This window comes from Temnothorax americanus, unplaced genomic scaffold (assembly GCF_048541705.1).
Source record: "Temnothorax americanus isolate GAGA-0224 unplaced genomic scaffold, ASM4854170v1 Scaffold3, whole genome shotgun sequence".
Taxonomy (NCBI): Eukaryota; Metazoa; Arthropoda; class Insecta; order Hymenoptera; family Formicidae; genus Temnothorax; species Temnothorax americanus.
In genome coordinates, this window is record NW_027509442.1 from 858,879 (window position 1) to 880,778 (window position 21,900).

The window sequence follows — 21,900 nt, forward strand, 5'->3', positions numbered from 1 at the left end:
CTCGTCCTCGACGGATGGCGATCGCGCCGCGGAGGAGTCCTCGACGCCGTACGACACGCGGGTCGCACCACCTCAAGGTGCGACCACGTGCTCCGCGCGAACCGGCGGCCGCGGGCCGCGGGCAGCGTCAATCGGCCGGCTGAATGAGTGGCGAACACACACCCCACACCGCCGCGCCGGGAGTTACCCCCTCGCCCCACGGCGCGGCGCGGCGCGCCCCGCCGAGAAGAGAAGCGATACGGATACGAAACGGTATCCGCGGTGCCCGACTGGCATACACACCGCCGCGGCGCGATGCTATATAAATAATACTTCGCGCTAAGTCAGACCAGTCGACTTGCAACGGCCGTACCTGTCGCACAATGCGACGGACCTTCAGAGATTAAATCGTCTCCGACCCTCTACGTATCTTCTCGCGCCTCTTCTTATCTTACTCACTGTCTGCTCCCGTCTGACCAACCCCCTCCCCTCCCCCGCCCCTGGCTTCGTCCTTCGCTCTTGTTTTATCTTCCCTTACCACCCGATATCTTCTTACCTTCTTACCCACACCCCTGTTGCGCGCCCGTCGCATGCGAGAACCCATCGGTGACTTGACAGCCAACAGCTAGCGGTACATCCACCAGGATGTCGCACGATAATTTGGGATTTACATCGAGCACGGTGAGTGGACAGTCACACACGAGTGTCGTATATGTATACGTTGGTTCTCGTTAAGGGCAGATTTCAAATTTAAAAAACGTGTGAGCGCGTGTGCGTTTACCACGATCGAAAAGAAATTTAAACTGTCCGTCAACAGTTCCTGTAACTGATTTGTTGGAACACAACTTTTCACTCACGGAATTCTCCCGGGGAAGAGGGGGGGAGAGAACCGTGGGAGTGGGAGAGGGTATCCCTCGCGACACATTCTTCTATTTCTTCACCGTCACCGTTGGTCGTTATCCTCGAAATCACTTAGCGTAAACGGAACACCTTCCTGGTATAAAATTGTAAACACATTAACACACGCTCTTCTAATTTGAGTGTAAATATATGACAGAAAAGTATGTCATGACAGGAACTAAGTTTTCCGAAATAAGATGCTTCCTGTCTTGTTTATGCCTTTTAAACACATTGTCGCTAAGTGTAATGTAATAGAACAATTTGTACAAATTTTCTCGCAATTATATCGTAAGAATGGCTTGCATACAACAAATTTGAGGCAACGTTTCTTTAAGATAATTAAAAAAAAGGGCTTATGTTAAAATACTACAACATAGCAGTAACACACATGTGACATGAGACTTATATGAAAAAGAATTATTCTGCGTACAAAGCATGTTTCTTGCAATTTTTCACGTTTTATTCTTTTCTTTCGTCAAAAATCGACATATGGATTTTATTTTACATAAAGTAGCGATGACACTGCGCACACGTCTAACGCAACGCGTATTATATGAGAAAGTTTATCTGGGCATGCATAATGCAAGAAGAGATAATACTAACAAATATAAGTGAAAATTGCTAAAAGTTATTTCTATAACATTTATTCGACGAAAAAATTCTTTTTCTTAAAAACTACTCCAACACGTCACACATAATATGCCAAAATACACTAAAGTAGCCCGTTTTTGCAACTTTAATTGCAAAGTTGTAACGTGATAAGCATGGCATTAAAAAAGCTGCAATTATTCTCGCATTCTTCTTTTTTTTTAAATTGAATAGTGTAACAGAACAATTTGTACGGATTGCACTTTAGAGACAACGCGCGGAATAGTTTATGCTAGAGCAGCAATTAAAATCGCTTGTACGCAGAGCGTGCTATACACGCGTATCTTTTTTTATAGCGACGAACCGATTGCAGGACTGGGATAATAATAAGTCTGCATTGCATACTCGATATATTTTTGACTTCGCGATTGCGCGACGGATTCGATCATGAGCCGATCACGAGAGTGGAAAGTTTTTGTCCATATTACACGAGCGAAAACTTTCGCACGACGAAAGGACAGTTTCGTTTGTTCGTTCATCGCGTTGACGTGCGAAACGGCGACGTTGACGTTGTTAACGCTGTTTCTTTTTCCCCTTCCACGCTTGCGTTCGCGTCAACGACAATTGGCGATTAGAATTGTTGCACCACGAGGAAACGCCGAATAAATAAACGAAGTGTTCTGACCGACTTGACATCTCGCTCTCGCGTGGTGTCCTTCTCTTCGCGAGACTCTTTTTTCGAGAGACCCGCTTCTTTTTTTCTCCCGCGCTTTTTCTCCTCGCGCTGTCGAAGGCGACCCGGGTACAATACCTGTTCGATCAAGCGCGCACGATTATTCGAAAGTATCCGAATTGTTGTACTAAGTGTTCTAAAGGTTTTGCGCCTTTCCCTTATGTCGGCCTGTGTAAACTTTTCAGCGACCTTGCGAAGTTGATTTTTTCTTGGCGCGCATTTCAGGGGAGGCCTAATTACGGAAACACTTAATATTGGACGTTGAAGGATTTTTTTCCGGTGAATTAAATCAACATTACTTCGAGAGGCACTTACTTTAAAAATTTATAACTAGCACATTGAAGCACAAAATAATAATGGTGAATTTTATCTTCATATTAAAAAAAAACACAATTACTGTGTTATATACGCTCGAAGTTGGGATAATAATTAAATGTATATTGAAGTGAAAATAACGCAAATATAATAATATAAATAAATATATGTTTAGAATAATGTAAATGTAATCAAGAGACACGGTAGTTTTCTCGCGCCAAGTACGCGCGGAGCGAGACCGACCGTGACTCATTTACGCGTCGCGACGGAGTTGCGAGTACTCGAGATGTTGAGATTAACATGTAACATTGCACATTTAAATCGGACGAATTCACAATAGCGTTACGTCACAACTTTTATCCATCCCGGAACGGAAACGCTGCACCCATCCGACCCATCGTATCTTCCTCATCGATTATCGATAATAATTTCCCCTGCTACTTTTTTCGATCGTCTCTCTATCTTCGGACAAGACGGGGACGTTCGAACCTTCGTTGGTACCGTAAATTTTGCACAACGTTTCAAATTTAACTCAGCACCTCTCCTTGCGCTATTATTCTCGTCGAATTAATTATTTCGTAACGCGAAACTTACCTTCACAGTCATCGCGACAGTGTACCGCAATTAACAAGCACGTCTCCGCCATTAATAATATTATCTGACATTAATGATTGCTCAGCCTATCATGATCCGTATCGGCTTGGTGTACCGGTTCTGCGAGTTGCTTTCCGCGATAACAATTTCGCACAGATTACTAATTCCCTGTCGCAGCGCTACCGATTCGCATTGATAAGGATCCGCTCAAATGTGTTTGTTTGCCGCGCAAATAAGCCGCACGAGAGAATCTCCCTTTCTTCGCGCGCGTTGCATTCTCTCGGGGCCGTATCGTAAAAGCGTGCGAGTACTGCGACTTCAAGAGACGGAAATCTACGAAAGAAAAGAAGAAGGTCGTAAAAGCATCGCGCCGGATATGTAACACGCCGGAGAAATAAAAAAATCGGCTCGTGGCCGCGCGCGGCTGATTGAAACGGCCCGGGACAACTTGAAATTCTGCTCGAGATTACCGGTTTTTAATCTCGATCGGCACACTCGGCTCGTGTAATGAATATATGTACGCTGCCGATTCACGCGCGTAATAACCCTCGCATACTGGATGCGATGAGCGATGAGCGATGAGCGATAGCCAATGAGAGCTCTGCTTTTTTCGGGTGTCATTGGAAAAGCAGAGTTCTCATTGGATATCGCTCATCGCTCATCGCGTTCAGTGTGTGAGGGCCATATAACGATCGGGTCTCTCTTACGCGATTGCTATGCTCATCGCGGACGTTTAAGATCGGCCGCGCGCCGCGCCGGATCGGTACGTGGCTTCGGCTCCTTTGCTTTCCGGCGGAAGTGCTCCCTGTTCGCGCGTAACACACCGAACGTAACGTCAAGAGCGAAATTGCCGTGAAACACGAGAAATCACGACGCAAAGGTAATCGGCAGTCAAAGCGCGTTTTACGCCGCGAAACCTTTTCCGGTTCTTTGATATTTATTTCTTCTATTTTTTTTTACGCATTTCGTATCTACGGAAACGATTGAATGACTATTAAACTGCGTATACGTCTGTTTTATCACCTGTTTCCACTTGCTTCTTCCGTCTATTTCACTATTGTCTTCTCCGGCGCTAATACGTGCACCCGCGGAAAATATAAATCGCGCGTGCTTTGAATTGCTAATCCTTGGAGGCCTCCGATTACAATTGCCCTCGACTTGCAATCGCGTAATGATATTGGAATGATTTCCCGAGGCGCAATGCCATAATTGCGATCGTTTCGAGGAAACGGAGCGTTTTCAAACTAGATGCGAATTGAATTCGCAAAAGAACGCTGCTAGATCAAGTACGGTGAAATAAATGAATAAATATGATGAGAATCATAGAGATACAATACGTGTGTGTCATGTTCAGGTTTAAATTAGAAACATTATTTGTTTTCATTGCCTTATTATTTTTTACTATATCTTATTATATCTCATTATATTCCGAGATCTAGTAGCGCCAAGTTTTTTGCATTAAACATAATTTTTTTATACAATTAAATATTATATACATTTAAATATCTTTTATTATCTTGGTGGATTTAAAAATTCACGAAAGTGCGATCATCTTGATAAGCGATTTTCACACGCGTGTGGTCGAATGCGCGTAAACCCGATGAGAGAGACTCCGAGTCGGAGCTTAACATTAGGTGAAACAACACAATTCCAAAGAGCTTTGTCAAAAATTTTTTTTATAAAAAAAAAACTAACGTTATATTTACAGTATAAATAAAAATAATTAATTTTTGTGGTGATTCACCAAAAGTTAAAACTCGCCATTTGTTTAATAAATTTTTTTCCCGATCTTCTGATTTTTTATTTTGTTTATCTCCCACCTTCGAACTACTGCAATCACAAGAAACTTTGATAAAGTGGAAAAAATGCGATTATATCAAGAAACACGGTAGTGTCTCGCGTCAAGTACGCGCGGAGCGAGACGCACCGTGACTCATTTACGCAAACACACTAGTTGCGAGTATATGTATATACATATATAGTGTGTAATGTGATTGCGTAAATAATCTGCCAAAACTTGAGATATCTCGAAAACTTTGTGAACGTAGACGCGATAAATTATGACGTATTTGAAGTATTTTCGTGATAGCTGAGATACTATGAGCGAAACACGTACTTACTTGGAAAACCTTTGTACCCTTGTGCGGTGCGATGGATGCGGTGATTTAAGATTGTTAAAAAGTATTCTGATAAGTATAAGCACGAGTTGACGGGTAACGGATATTAAAAGATTAAAAGCACTCGAGTTTGTAAAGTATTTTCTTTCTATATCTAATGCGTATCTAATACATATACCTATATACCTATATAACTGGCCCACCGCAATATAGATTTCAGATAAAATATCATATTACTGTTAAATTTTATATACTATATTATAGAGGGTGTCCGGTAATTTTTGGGCCCAGTAGGGCTCAACACGGGTCCCGGATCCAAAATTTAATAAGAACATCTATTGTGCCATGGCCTTCTTTGAATCTTCCAACTTTCATCTGAATTTTTCTTTAAAATATATTGTTCGAAAGACATTTGAGGTGGGCATTTAAAATGAGTCACCTTGTATATACAAAATTATATTTATATTGTATATATTTAACATATTTGCGCGTAGAATTATATATATATTTGGATGTATTTCAGATTCTTGTACGTGCAGTAAAATCAGAAGAAGACGTAAGGAATTTTATAGAAATCAAATATTTGGAAACTAGAAGAATGCAGAAAAGTCGTAAAATCTATTTTCAAGTACTAAAATATGATATCAAACAATCAAAAATTGTAGAATTGTGAATAGAAAAGTGCGGACAAAAATATCGGGGGAATTTTTCGAATGCATTTTACATTATCGCATTTTACGGTATTCTGATATAACTGCATGATGTCGCATGCAATCTGTTATATCAGAATTCAACGTAGGTCTTATTATTGATTAATAGCGATTATCAACAATATTTATCACGTCATATTTACGTCATTTTGACGCCTTAACTTTGCCCGCCGTTATTTTATCTTTTATCGTACTCTAACCGAGTTCGTCGAATTTAACAGCAAACATATCAAGTTTGATTACTACTTAGTAACTTACGGACACGCGTTCCAACGCGTTATGGTTGAGGTAAATAACGCGTTTATAACGTAATAAAAAAAGCTAATTTTTTTTATTAGTACTTCTGGCATTCCTGTCCGTGCCAAAGGCAATCTCGTTCGGTATTTTGCAACTTTTCTGCGGTACGAACAATTAGCACGCCTAGTAGAGCGTGCGCTAATCACGGAATTTTTTCGAACTCCGTAATATTCCGCCGGTTTTCTTCCACGCTTAATCTCGTCACTTGTCCGATATCGAGAACTTAATGGCATAATCGTCTTTTTTTTCCTTGATAGCAACAGGTAACATCCCGCAGCTATTTCCGGACGTTGAAAGTTAACAATTGCATTTATATAGTAATTATCATCGGCTTGCCGCATCGGGCTGATAATTGCCGGCGCGAAGAGTTAATAAAATTACGTGTCTGTATGTATGTTTGATTTTTTTTTAATATTCGCACTGCGCACCATTAACTCTTTGATCTTATTGGAACCATTGGTTTTTTAAATTTTTTTGTTGAAGAAAGACATATTATACATATAATTTCTATGTGCACAAGTAGAGATTAAAAATTTGAATATACGCTTTAATTTGAAGCTTAAATTAACTTTAAGCCCAGTAGAAATTAATTAATAACAATTTACAAGTTTATTTATGGATTAATTTGAAGTTCTGTAATAATAAGTTTTCATTTGTATTCGCAGAAATGTTGAACTTCTACATAGGATAATGTGATATAATATAAATCGTGCAGTGGCACAAATTCAATAAGGTGAGATGAATTATCCGGAACGTTGAAAAGAATTCCGCTTTGATATCGCATAGATGAGTTATTTGCCGGTGATAAAGCCGAACGGGTGCCCCGACAGCGGTAAAAAGCAAGTAAATACACGCGCGAGTCATTGGAATTATATCCGAGATTCTCAAGTATAATATACGAAAGATATGAGGTCTTATAGTATCGCAAATAAGTGGTTCTAACAAATGTGTTTGATAAAGAAATTTACATTTCGCGCCGGGTAGATAAGCAGAAGATATTCGAGCATCCACCTGCCTTTACTAACAATGTTTACAGCCGTACGCCAATTTTTGTATTGATGCTTACGTAATAACTAAAACTCGATTTGTCATTAAACGTGATCATTAATCGGGCGTGGAACGCGGGCACGTTCGCATAACGAGCACGTGTGACGTGACAACTACCGTGCGAATAAACGTATGCGAGGTATGTACGTTGATGTAGATCGATAAGAAAAAGAGAGTACAGTAATTGTAATTGTGTTTAAATGATTTATCGCCGCCGCTAATTGGCAACAAACATTTTATCTCTTCTTTACGGGGAAACATATACAAGGACTTTGGCATATCGACGATTGCGTGTTTGTTGAGTGAGTTAATACTTTTCTCAGCAATCATTGGTAACGTAAATAATGTGTAACGAGATAATCATATTTTCTCTTTAGCGGTTGAATACGTCGTTAAACACGGCAATAACCGCTATTAATTTTTCGACGCGCGTGAATTGTATCCGAGTCGAGTAACTCTGTCGTTGTATGTATGTACGTTTGTATCGCGAAACTAAAGAAATGCGAATCTCGGAATATTGTCTATTAGGTACTTTAAATGTGAAAAAACTGCACGCTATATTATATTTACATCAATGTTAACGCGGTATAAATAAGAAGAACGTGAGATCTTTTATCTATATATATCATATATTTTGCGAGTATCGAAGAAAAAGAGATTCTATCGCAAAAGAGATATATTATCAGATATGAAGTCGCGTTGTTGACACGTTTAAATATAGTGACAATGTTTTAATAGCTATCTATTTGCGAATTGAATACCCCTATTTTGTATTTGATTTTTGACGAATAGTATTGATACTATCCGAAGAATCTTTCACTATAATTCTCTATATAAATCGTGCGTATCGTTAACGATCATTTTGTAGGCGTGGTACTCTATTGAAGGACGCATTAAACGGTCGTATCCGCGCATTATGCAATTTGTACGTTTGCATAGTGCGGCAAGAAAATTTCCCGTATTCGTCGCGTTACGACTTAACAACTGCATATAAAAATGTACAAACCGCAGAGAATTATGTAGATGTCGGTCGACAATTTACACTTTAGGAGATTGGTCTTTTAAGTCGCAATTCGTATACGGCTATGCCGAGAATTGACCGAGCGAATCTTCGACATTTATTGAATTCTTTAATTTAAAAGTTCTCTTTTTTCACGCAGACCACAAAAAGCGCGCTGAAAAACCGCGGAAAAAAATCTAATTATTTGCGCGCACGATGAGATAAGCACTCGCTTTGCATGAAAATTGCCGAGAAAGAAAATTTGTTGAGGATTTACGTTTTAGAATCAGGAAGGAACTGATGTTTTTAAGTCACACTTTATTTATTATTACGCTGAAAATTGATCAAGTGGACATTTGATATTTATTGAATATATAAAATATATATTTACTGAATTCTTAAATTTTTATGTAAGTTTTTCTTCACGTAGGCCACAAAAACTGTACTTAAACGCCGGAGGAATCTAATTATTCGCTCATATAACGAAATAGGTTCTCGCTTTGCACGAAAACTACTCGGGAAAAAATTTATCACTAGATAATTTACGTTTTAGGATCGCGAGAAGATTGGTTTTTCAAACCGCTATGCCGGAAATTGACCAAGCAAACGTTTATCGAATGCCTGAATTTACAAAGTTTTTCTTCACCCAAATCACAAAAACTGTGCTTAAAAGCTGCAGAAACCTATCCCAGTAGCAGAGTGACGTCAAATGATGTTTTAATGACGTCTAATTGACGTCTAGAGACGTCTCTAGACGTCATCTTGCTACCTGGGTAACCATTCGCGCGTACAACGAAATAAGCATTCACTTTGCACGTAAATCGCTATAAAGAATTTGTTATTTATCACAGTAGAAGATAGAGCGACATTAACTCCGTTAATATTAGACAATCGGTCGATTCAATTGACGGAAAAAGCCAGACGAAACTTCCTTATTAAATTGCAATCTATAACCATTCGTGTCGCAACAGCTGCAGGCGCGGAATATTACAGAATAATTCAAAAGCAATCGCGTTCGTGTGTTTACTTTCAAGTGATTAATCAATGTGCAGCCGTGTGATATTTATGTTTTAATTGTTGAAGAAAATTTTAAAATTTTTCATTTCTTATATTATGTCAGTGGAGTTCGTGAATTGCGACATCGGTTTACATAAGTTTGTTGCTTGCAAGAACTTGCAAATTGCTCCAATTTGCGCGACTATAATAACACTGAAAACGCATAAAAATCCGACCTTCTTTTTAAATCATTCAGTAAATGTTTGCATATTCACCACGTACAAGTGCATTCATATCGGGCGATCGATAACATTCTACCGTAGCTGTTGCCTATAGAATTGTCATAACTATTATTATACTTATGTGTACAATATATTACAGTGTGTTACGTGCGGCGAGTAGTAAAATCGGAATCAATGATCATCGGAATCAATGACGATATAACATGGTATATATATAAATTGTCGGAGTATAAGAAGCGCATATACGAACAATAGTTGTGATATATGATATGTGATATGCGATAAATACACATTGCAGTAAAAAATCGTGCGTACATAGCGGTCTATGTGTTAAAATTTTCTTATGTTACTAAGATTTGATTATTTTAATGTAAAATTAACATACAATAGTTATGTTATCATTTTATTCTTAACATTTTTATGTGTTACATTTATGTCAACGTGATAACTTAACACTTTATGTATGTCATTTAGAAATTAAATATTATTTTGAGTTCTTTTAACACAATTATTTTAAAAAATCAACATGTCTTAAAGTTATTTTAACACATAAGCAAAAGTTAAGGTAAATTTTCAAATAATCGTAAACTTTGACAAAATAATTAAATTTACTAAAATTAAATGTTTCTATTACACACAATACAAGTAAAATAAGATATCTCGAAAACTGTCCAAAGAAAAATTCAAGATACGACCAAAATTGTATTTAGTTTATATTTATATTTATTCTGATTGCATTTGAAGGAGAGAGAGAGAGCAGAAAAACGTTTGTGCGTTATTTATACATGAGACAACCAAGAGAACTGCTATTCTACATCTTATTTTATATTAACAAGGCGTTTATAGTTATAAACGCGTGCTTTAATGAGAATATACATGATTTATATATAGGATAATATTTCTCTAAATAAATAAATATTTTAAAATGTAATTTCTGTGTGTATGTGCGCGCGCACGTTCTTTTGCAATTCAAATTTTGCTGATACCAACGATATTTTTGCAACTATAATATAAAAATAATTGTAAATACTTGTTTCTTCTGTACTTTAACAAGTTACTGCTATTTACATAGTTCACTATTTGTTGCAGGATGCTCTGCAAGATCTGAAAAAATCTTCCTCATCTAAGGAGCGTCATGGGTGAGCACTTAAATATAATGAATTCTATAGAGAAATTAGGCCTCTATTTATAATGTACTTGATTTTACACGCATTATTTTTTAAGATTTTTTTATATTCTAATTTTAACGAAAAATTTTAATGCTGCGATTTAAAATCAGTGTAGGAAAATATCATTACGTGAGTTATATTGATACTGACTGCTTTCATTATCATTGTATCTCAAACGTTCAAGCCTCAATTCTCCCTTGTCTAGCTTGTTTACAGCGTAAGTTTTGTATAAAAGTTGTATTTTTATAGCTACGGATCGAGCGAGAAGAGTGACGGCGTTTACGTCCTGGAACTCGAAGAGAAAAAGAAGAAGAACTCACACGAACAGGAAAATGATTATGACCCATATAAGTATAGAGTGGTGGAGCATCCGACTACGTAAGTTCTGCAGTTAAAGTACATTTTACGTCGTTTTATTTTATTCATAGCGCAATAATAAATGGAAAAATGGAAAGAATACACATATGTGTATATACTAAAGTGAAAATTTTTAAAAATATATAGAGAGGGAGGAAGGACGGGAGGTGGTGTATATTTTTGTTGTTAAATTTGTTATTGAAAATAGTGTTATTAGAACTACGTTGAAAGATTAGACGCATTCTTCTTTGATGGAAAATTAGTAACCGTCTCTATCTAAAAATGATAGACGATAAATTAATATGATATCTTCAGACATTTGATAGTTTCGAAGGCATGTAAAGTGATATTATCATGTTACAATCAAAAAAGAACATCTTCGATCGTACAGATATTGATGTAGCATCCGTTCTATCGTTTTTTATCATTTTGATCAATTTGACGATAAATCTAGCAATAGGTTCCCTATACTTGTCAATTTTTTAAAATTAATAAGGATTATGTAAGACGCGACCGATTATCTCACATATTGCTGAATCGTAATTGTTCAAACAGGATTTATTGGAACATCATCTGATTTATTAAAGAGTTAATCAAGATGAAAAACGATACTCATTCAAGGTGACCAAGAATATTATGTAACTCGTATTATATTTCCCTCCCCCGCGAAATGACGTTTTTCTTATACGTGCCAGTTGTCTTATTAGCATAATTGTCTGATTAGATTGAAACAGATTGAAAGACTCGGTAAAATGACTTCTAACATCTTCCTGATGAAAACGTGGAATGCACGCTTGTCATAATCAATATCAATTATCACCATTGCAAGGTTATCAATGACTCATATTATCAATAATTTATGCGAATATTATATATATATATATTATTTATTTATTTATTTTTCCTTGTTGGTTTATTTACAACATCAGCAAATCCAGCAGTATGTTAGGAAATCTCGTGCGCAAAAGTCATGTTTTCTTTTTGAAAGTCTATTCAATTTAAATATCTTGCAATTTTAATGCAATTGCACACTAATAGTTTGGCAAATGCTCGGTTTCTTTCAACATGGGTTCAACATGGTTTTTCAGCAATGCGGAAACCATGCTTCACCTGCTGAAGGGCAGTTTAGGTACCGGAATCCTCGCGATGCCGCGAGCTTTCTACAATTCCGGATACATTATCGGCTTTGTAGCCACGATCATCATTGGGTTCTTTTGTATATATTGCATGCGAATTCTCGTTCGCTCGGAGTACGAACTATGCAAGAGGAAAAGGGTGCCGTCCATGACGTATCCAGCGACCGCGGAATCCGCTCTGCTCGAGGGACCGAGGTGTCTCAGACGGTTCTCCAAAGCTTCTATGTGAGTACGTTATGCTTTTTCCGATGTAATTTTAAGAATTATATTTATCTTGTATTTCTGTTGTATTTCGCGTGCCGTCGCTGATAAAAATAGCTACACTTGATCATTAAATTATGGTAATAGTATCTAATTAAGTATTATTTTGTACAATCAGTATCCGCGCGATATATTCTAATTGCAATAATAAGATCGTAATTAGAGATTATAGAGATCATCTTTTAAATTACATATGTATTATGAAAAACATGTTTTCCGTTCGCAGACATATAATAAACACCTTCCTATTGATATATCAGATGGGCACTTGCTGCGTCTACATAGTTTTCATTGCTAAAAATCTGCAATTGGTGAGTATTTCTGCCATTTTTAACTCATGTTATGCTTTCATATATTATTCTTCTGACAAACATTATTGAACTCAATGCCAAAACTTTTATCTTTAAGTTGCAACATTACTCATCTAATCGTCCTTTCGATATGAACAATATGACATGACTTGAGTTGAACAGTCATGTTCAACATTAACCAAAATACTCTTTTTCCGCATACCTCTTGTATTACAAGATCGTGAGACGTGCTACCAATGATATTCTGATGAAATCTGATTTTAATAATTTACGTTTACGCCTCCGAAGGACAAATATCAAGTTAAGAAAATCGGTTATCTTAAAATAATATCAGCTCAATTATCACAACGTATAATGATTTTACACAGTATAGTAATTTTGTGGTAATTTAATCTCATATATGTACGTCATTGCTTCTTATTATATGCTTCGCATTAATTGCTTTTCGTGCTCGTTACCGCACGTTACCACGTCTATCGATAATTCGTTTGGAGTATTTCTCACTGCGATCAATCCGATATCGCCGGTATCTCCTCACATTATGACGCGTAGGCTGAAAAGGGAATAATCTAGGTCAGGGAAATATGCTGTAAGAGAGAATACGCGAGTAGACAGTCGCCGGTAATTAATGCGCATGCAGTTGAGTCAAGGTGATCGTACTTAACTCAGACGGCCGGTCATCGACATTCTCGACGACGGACGCTCGCGATCGAAATCGAAAATACAAGTCGTTCTTGCGCGAACTTGCCCGAGTTTCACGAAAATGCAGTTTGCTTCACAGACTTTATCAATTCGATCACGGTCTATATATATGTATCGGATGCCGTTCGAGAAGTTGCTGTAAATATTAATAGTTATTATTTTATAATCAATGGGCAGAATGAAATAAAATTAAACATTATATTATAAAAGAAACCAAGTCATTTTTATTAACACAGCATAACGTGAAAAAAATATATATGTGAATTTGTAAAAATAAACATTATGAGCCTGGCGTCAGTTTGTTCTAAGACTTTTGTGTACTTTAATGTGTGTGTGTGCGTGTGTGGGGGAGGGAAGGGCGGAACTATTTGTGTAATTTATAGAGAAAACTATTTAAAAAAAATGTAAAGCCAGAACTCTCTTAATACTTTATGAGTTTCCACAAAATGATATACATACTTCGAAATTGCACATTAATCTCTCTCGAGATGCTATTAAATACACTTTCTAATATTAACACGTTGACTGATGGTCATCCGTGACCGGCGCCTGACTTTTCAGTGGCGTCTTGGTGATCATTGGTGACCGGTAATTCATACAATTTATGAGGATAAAGTTTTATTTAATCACAATATTTTATTACTATACAGGGTAGGTCGAAATACGTGTTAAATACAGAGAAGGAGGTGATTTTTACGGCTCGCAAAATAAGTCAAGATAATAAAATAATTTTTTTTTGTATATGAGGCCTCATTTTCAAAGAAAAAGGATTTTGGAAGTTAATCGTGTATGCACTTGACTGATATTTGTCGTAACGGTTACAGATGTTCTGCATAGTTTGTTTACTGTCATGATTAATTAACTTAAATCTAACGTAGATCAAAGTTAATCTACGTTGGTATAGAAATAGATATAAAGCCGTGAAATATCAACCCGATTTTTAGCTTTCTTATAATTTTCTTACAACTCTATATTTTTACAGGTTTATAAATATCCATTCTTCTTGCACTATAATGTGCTAATAAAAATGACAGATTTCTTCTGCAAAGTAAAACTCAATTCCTTTCATTCTATTCATTAGTTACAAAATAACAGCTATTTAGTTTTAACAACTTCTCGATTGTCATATACCAAGTAACATCGGTGCGTTAACGCATTTGACACATATGCAACAGATGACTCGGGGGAATGTAAGCGGTAGCGTCGTGCGTAAAATTCCAGGACGACACGTACGATATCCTCCTCCTCCAAGAGGAAAAATTATTTTTCTACATGATTGCTAGTTGCATCTTGGTATTAATTAAGCGATAAGAGCCGCATCGCGGATTGTGGAGATTTCAAATGGGTATATTTACGCCAATCGTGTTCGTCCCATATTCTTGTATTCCACATCGCGATCTCGTTCTAGTCTCGTATACCCGTGCCGAATGATTTATTATGGAATTTCACTATCTCGCCGGTCGCACGAGCGCGCGGAGCGGCACGAGGATCGTTGCAGCGGTGCGAAACGAATGGAATCTTATCACGAGCGTAAGATCAAGTGGAAGTAAGAGTCGCTCTCGAGTCGAACGGGCGTTAACTTAAGTGCCATTCACATAACGATTATACGGTGTGTGTGATAACGCAAAAGAAATTTTTATGTAACTTTTTTGCAATTCTTTTGCAAGATTTTTTTTTTACTTTTGTAAACCCTATACTCGATCGTTAACGCGCGCTCTTGACGCATGAAGATGCCGTTGCACGGCAGATTGAACGGAAAGGCCGAATTCCTGCGATCCATGCAGCCGTTTAGAACGTAATTTTAAAGAGCTAAATCCTCGAAGTATTATTCTTGCCGAACGGAGTCCAACACTTCGATCGCGCGCGAAGTAAGCGGCAATGGAAAGCGATTTGACTGGGTAACCGTTGGATGCTATAGGTAAATATTTTGTGAAACACGCTCTATATTCGAAAAGGAATTTTCGCGTGCCGCAGTTGCACCGCGGCGCGTTTGTAATGACTGCAATTTTGCAATATTACGACGGCGCTAAGCCTTATGTGGACGACACCTTAGCCGCGGATTGGAAGGCGTTGCGTAGCGCGCGATGTAATAGATAGTTAACTATCGCGTTACGACACATATGTTATTACGGCAACTAAATCGAGTCTGTGTGCGATAGATGCAACGCGTGCGTTCCGTGTTGAACCTGAATGCCACCTGCGTATGTGGCGAACGAGCGCGCCGCGACTTCATGGTCGGATGCGAAGTGAACGGAACTGTGTACAAAGTTGTTACGTTAATCACTTAAAGAGCCGCATAAATTAACTTTAGATTAGGGTATCATTAAACTACGTTTTAAATAGCGGAACAGACGTATGATAGACATTTGAGAATAAAACTTTAATTACAAACGCGGAAAGCTCCGAAAATATAAGAAGGATATAAAGAAGAAGACGCGCGCAAACTAATAATATTACGTGTGATACAATTTCTGCAATCTATAAAATTATAACATAATATAAAAACATCTATTTATTGTTTTATACTTTTTATTTATCTCTTTTAAAAATTATTCTTTTATAAAAAGAAGGATAGAAGGGTGATAATACACATATAATTAAACTATTTATGTATTTAATACATTTATAAAAACCCCTATTAGTGCAACCTAATTAGTAAATCTGAAATTCTGACTGAAATTGAAAAATTCCGAAAGTATGACATATAGGGATCTCCAAAGACTTAACCAAGAAAGGAGCTCTAGAAAAGCCAATCAGTCTAGCGATATGCTGCTTGATCTTACATAGAAGCAGCTGAATAAATTATTCCTATAAGGAAGCTTCTGGCGGCATTATTCGCTCGAGCACAAATCGTTAGCAATTAAAATTTAATTGATCGCATTATGCAATAATTGAATAATAAATTCGCCAATAAGTAAACGAAGCGAAGACTGCTAAAACATTTCATTTAAACACTAAACATATGATAAATGATACGAGCAATTTTGTTTCTAAGAAAAAATTTTAAGATCTCGATATCTTTCAATATTATTATTGAATCTTTCAATATTATATTATTCAATATTCAATATTCCTAAAGCTTTAAATTCACTATTTATAATATCTTCTTTGAAAAATATCTAATGTAATGCGTCGTGGAAGTATCTCTTTTCCGATTATTTTTGTCATGTCGCCCTCTATTCCTGAAGGTTTCACTTCCACTAATTATGTTATGATTTACTTGAAAAATCGATTTGTCTAGCTTTAAAATTACAAGTACAAATACAGAAATGTTTACATCATTATACGTATAGATGTAGCACTTCAATGTAGATTAATTTTGCGTTTGGAAAATTACAAAATATTGTACGCAGTTAATTAATTTATGTACCGACGCGTATCACGAAGTGTTATCCATAATAGCAGTAAAATCGATCGCCATCGAGAGCAACATGAATAACGAAAAGTTGTTATTCTATCGCGTATCGTCGTGATCGTCGCGACCGGATTAAAGACGATATTGAAAGTCTTCGAGAGGTGATTCGAATTTGAGTCGTAATACGGTTATCTTTTACTCTTTGAATATTTCTTTTATTGAATACACGTCGATTAGTAATAATTTCTCCGGCAGCGGAAGGATTCCGCAATATCCCTTCTGACTGAACGATAATTAATAGCTGACAGCGCACTTGATTTGCAATTATCCCTTTACATAACAAATACAGTTCGCAAGTACATTAACTTTCAAGGGTGAATTCTATCGATTGCAGGTCAGCGGCGTATGTTGTTGTATCTATATCTTATTACGCAAGACGAAGGCTAGATTTGACAGCGATAAACGAAAGCTGTTAAATGATGGTATATTAACACGCCCATTTCCGCCTGCCCTTGAAATCGAAGCGTAATTAACGATCAGCACGTTGGAAATGCGGGAGCAGTATCGTCATGTAACGGATTATCTAAACATTATGCGAGACTGCGTGGCGTCAATGTCGCGTGGCGTACCTATATATGTCTTCGAACGCGAACTCCCAGAATTATGAGTCTAGTTATATGACGTCACTTGGTGTATCTTCAGGAGATGTAATTTTCAATTCTTAGAATCGTGACGTATAGAAAATGTTACACGAACGTGTAATTCGATTTGAAGCGATTACAATGGCGACATAAAAATTTTAATTATACGTACGCGTCAAGCATGCATGGTGACATTTATTTTCCGTCTTGCGGTTTTAGCATTCTTTCCTCTCCTCTTTGAATGAGTACTCAGTACGTATACATTATGTCGATCGCATAAATTAGCAATCTGAGATACAATGACGCACGCATTGTGAAATCTTTTTACTCATGTTCACGTTTATTTGGAATTGTACGAAAATTGGCATTTTTGTTGAGAATTAATTTTATCGAAGCAATTTTTGCAGCTTGCAAATTCTACGATATAATTATATTTTTAATAATTATACTTTTAATTATATTCTTTTTTATATCAACAAAGAACGATTAAGAAGAGCTGAGCTGACGATGTTTTATGATATATAGCATATGACATATATTGTAATCTCCAAGCATTGTTGAGCTTTTACGTTTATTTACATCACCTATTAGAATAAGCGAATTACAAAACCTATTAAAATTTTGGAAAAAAGTTTGTATATTCAATAAATAATGTAAAAGGCTAATAAAATAGCAAGTGAAATGAATGACTTTCGCTATCGTTTCAATTTACTTTTGTCGAACAGCTTTTATGAAAATTTCGCCATTTCGTGTAAATGTAAATTCAATTTTCAACAAAATTCCGAATGAATGAGAAGATGGGCGAAAGTAATGTCCTCCGTGCGTCGTTATGTTTTCAGATGCTACGTGATTGAAACACGTAAGTGTCGTAAACCGGGGCGAAAAGTTTTCTATCGAGGACTTGCATAGGAAAGATGATGACCGAGATCGCATTGGCGAGAAAAAGGACGGTATGTATATACGTCTCGAGAAAACCAGCGCTTAATTACGCATTCAATGTCAACACGTAATGTGATGTGAGACAGAAGTGCTGAAGCGCTTTATATATTCTTCTCGGCACATAGCTGTCAATATGATTAGTCGTATTAACGGAATTCAGTAACTTCGTTAGCCTTCCAAGGACTCCTTAGAGTATTTGGAAGATTCCGTCGTTTTTACAGGCTTGCGTCGTAACGTGTTACTTATATAAAATGCGTATGTACATTTATTTGGCTTTTCGTTAAGCTATGGGAACAAAATTAAAGAATTTTTAGAGTACATCTCCACTCGAATACACAGTTTACGAAAAGCTGCATGTCTATTTCCACCATGAATAATTTTTATCTAGAAGTAAAAAGTCTATAGAGAATCACATCTATAAACATTATTTATCTTAATATTAAGCTAATAGGTACAATGCTCTTAATTGTTAAGCGTTATTATATATTTTTGATATTATATTTAAAAATTAACTCACACACACACACACACACACAATCATTTCGTTAAGCGTTAAATAACTAACATATCTTAATAACTCATAAATACAATCGTTTCATTAAGCGTTAAATGTCTTAATGCCATACTTAAAGATGAACTCATAAATACAATTTTTCATTGACGTTAAGTGCCTTAACCTTTATAATTTAAATTCTTAAAATTTCTTAAAATTTTTTTATTAAATAAGATTTAGATAAAATTTTGTCAAAGGAAAAATCGAACAACTGCTAGAGTATAGTGTTAAGTAAAATCAATTGTGCGTTACACTAAATAATCACATTACATTTTTTTCTTTTCTTTTAGGGGTTGGACACGTTTGTCAAGATGGAATTGGAGACATACATGGCAATTCTTCTGCTACCCTTGATCATCGTTAATTACATCAGGAATCTTAAATTCTTGGCACCGTTTTCGACGCTAGCGAATATTATCATGTTCACTGGAATTGCTATCATGCTCTACTATATCTTTCGAGAGCCATTGTCGTTCGACAATCGCGTGGCATTCGGGAATGTTACGAATTTTCCGCTCTTCTTTGGCACCGTACTGTTCGCTCTTGAAGCCATCGGCGTGGTAAGTAATCGATCGAGATACAATGCACATTTTTCAAAAGAGTCTTAAAAGGAACAAAAGAGTCTTAATTACATAGACATAGATACGACAACAAATAAATATGAAAGGAAGTAAAAATCAAATTTGTGTCAATTTTTTCAATAGAAGAATATTAAATTTATATAAGTTACATGTGATATTAATTTATATATTATTTCTTCAATTATACAAGAAATTAAAGTTTCCAATACTTTTATAATAATGAAGAAACTGTTGCGGGAAAAATATTATTTATTTATTTATAAACTTCTAAAGCATATATAATATTGGTTCTTTGAATCGTATGTAGCTTTCCATCCATATAATAGCTTCAAACAGACACTTATTTAAATTAATCTGAAAATTTTCTCTCTTTACAACGTCTATATCATTCCTGAAGGTATCCGAAAAGGACTGTAAGTTGAACATAAATTCAACTATACAGATTATTTTCCGTTCGTTTACAGATTATGCCGTTGGAAAACGAGATGAAAACCCCTAAATATTTCATGAAGCCATTCGGCGTTCTGAACGTTGCAATGAGCATCATAGTTGCGATGTATACCGCATTGGGATTTTTCGGGTACATACGTTACGGCGAAAAAATCGAAGGCAGTATCACGCTCAACCTACCCAACGAAAAGCTAGGAATTGCAGTGCAAATTCTTCTAGCTATCGCCATCTTCTTCACGCATCCGATCCAGTGTTACGTCGCCATCGATATAGTGTGGAACGAGTATATCAGTCAGTACTTGGAGAAGTACCGATTTAAGCTTCTCTGTGAATATGTAATCAGGACTGTCATAATCTTGATTACCTGTGAGTACATTTCCATTCGACCTTAAGTATCGTTAAATTGAAGAATGTAGACAATTCCGAACTCAAATGAGATCGGCATCTCTGACTTCATTTATCCATGTCCGGATCGCGTCACGCTTCTAAACGTATTTATATGAAGATAATGCGTGTTAAGCAGTATGTTTTAATGTTAAACCAAGAAATATTAGCTAACTGTTATTTTAGATTATTGCAGAATTATTGCTTCACGTTCACACTGACACGTTATTTTTCTCATTGTCAGTTATAGTTTGGTAACTTTGTTAAATTAACCCCTTAAAGCGTATCGTGTCTCCGGCATAGAAAAGAAAAGAAAAGAAAGTTTACTTAGGTGATCTTGTTTAATTAATTTGTCGATCTGCACAATCTGTTTCAGTCGCTCTGGCGATCTCGATCCCGGAGCTGGACCTCTTCATATCGCTGTTCGGCGCGCTTTGTCTGTCGGGTCTGGGACTGGCTTTCCCGGCGATCATACAATTGTGCACCTTCTGGAAAGTGATGGGACCGAGCGAGAGGAAGATTATGGTAGCGAAGAACATGTGCCTAATACTGATTGGGGCTTTGGGTTTGGTCGTGGGTACTTACACGAGTCTCCACGGGATCATCAGCAAGTTCTCATGAAGTATTCGAGAAAATTGTGTGACAAAACTGTTAAAGGGGGATAGTGAAGTGACAGAGAGGGAGCGGAAGTAAACAGGAATTGTTCTCCGTGCGAGAAAACGACGACGACGTGATACGTAGTTGAAGTTGACCATTGCCAAAAGTGAGTGTACCTAAAAATACGAGGCGCATTCAGAGGCAGTAGCCGAGGGACCGAAATAACGTTAACTTCTTACGGCTCGCATCACACTTCGGCTTCGATTCGTCGGAGATGGGATGAAGTTCCTAGGTGCGTTCGTTGTTCTCTTTTTTTTTAACGCGTGATATACAAGACTGCGAGTGAAGATACGGACTGTACAACGACACGACGAGTCCTGGCGTCAGCGTCAACGTCAATTACTGTACAGCAACATATAGATATATATATATATGTTTAGATATGTATAAATATGTAAAAAGGTTTTACCGTATTATAAATAAAAGAATTTTATTTTCATACTGCCGCCCCCTTTGCTTCTACATTCTTCTTCGTTCTTTAGTGCGGGCGACTTCTGAACTGAGCTATCGTTGTAACGGTCGTGTCATTTTATTACACAGAAACACATCTCTATTGTTTTTATTAATATTTTAAAATGATAGAAAAGATACAAGAATATTGTATTCATACATTATTATCACATGCGACAAATCACTGCGCAAAAACAAACATATTTCAATGATATGTAAAAGCAGGTGCCCCTAGAAGAACGAGTACATTCAGCTAAATGTGCAAAATAATTTGTGTTTTATATAGATTTCTAGACGATCAACATTATTATTAACAAGTCGATCATCGTGTCATGTAGGCGAAGGAACGTTTCCTTTTTCTAGAAATAACAAACTATATTTACGCGGTATGGATTTTTTTATCGTGCATCACGGAAATAATTCAAGACTTCTTTTC

The 21,900-nt window shown here is 36.7% G+C and overlaps 1 protein-coding gene across 2 annotated transcripts; it reads left to right on the forward strand.

Moving 5' to 3' along the window:
- The first annotated feature begins 315 nt into the window (after window positions 1-315).
- Window positions 316-21,453, forward strand: LOC143900202 (proton-coupled amino acid transporter-like protein acs). 2 transcript variants are annotated; one of them, XM_077411275.1, is made up of 8 exons: window positions 316-660; window positions 10,608-10,657; window positions 10,937-11,065; window positions 12,133-12,405; window positions 12,668-12,752; window positions 19,233-19,502; window positions 19,988-20,339; window positions 20,734-21,453. In XM_077411275.1, exons 1-8 carry the CDS (start codon window positions 625-627, stop codon window positions 20,976-20,978), a joined length of 1,440 nt encoding a protein of 479 aa, XP_077267401.1. In that variant the 5' UTR covers window positions 316-624; the 3' UTR covers window positions 20,979-21,453. The 2 variants fall into 2 exon arrangements, with proteins under 2 accessions (XP_077267401.1, XP_077267402.1); XM_077411276.1 differs by lacking the exon at window positions 316-660 and adding an exon at window positions 2,540-2,559.
- Window positions 21,454-21,900: the final 447 nt, after the last annotated feature.

Excerpts from the sequence above, each read along its gene's own strand:
- LOC143900202 (XM_077411275.1), top strand. The coding sequence starts at position 625 with ATGTCGCACGATAATTTGGGATTTACATCGAGCACG. Across the intron at positions 11,066-12,132 it reads GTGGTGGAGCATCCGACTAC|CAATGCGGAAACCATGCTTC; the intron begins GTAAGTTCTGCA and ends ATGGTTTTTCAG. Across the intron at positions 19,503-19,987 it reads CTCTTGAAGCCATCGGCGTG|ATTATGCCGTTGGAAAACGA; the intron begins GTAAGTAATCGA and ends GTTCGTTTACAG.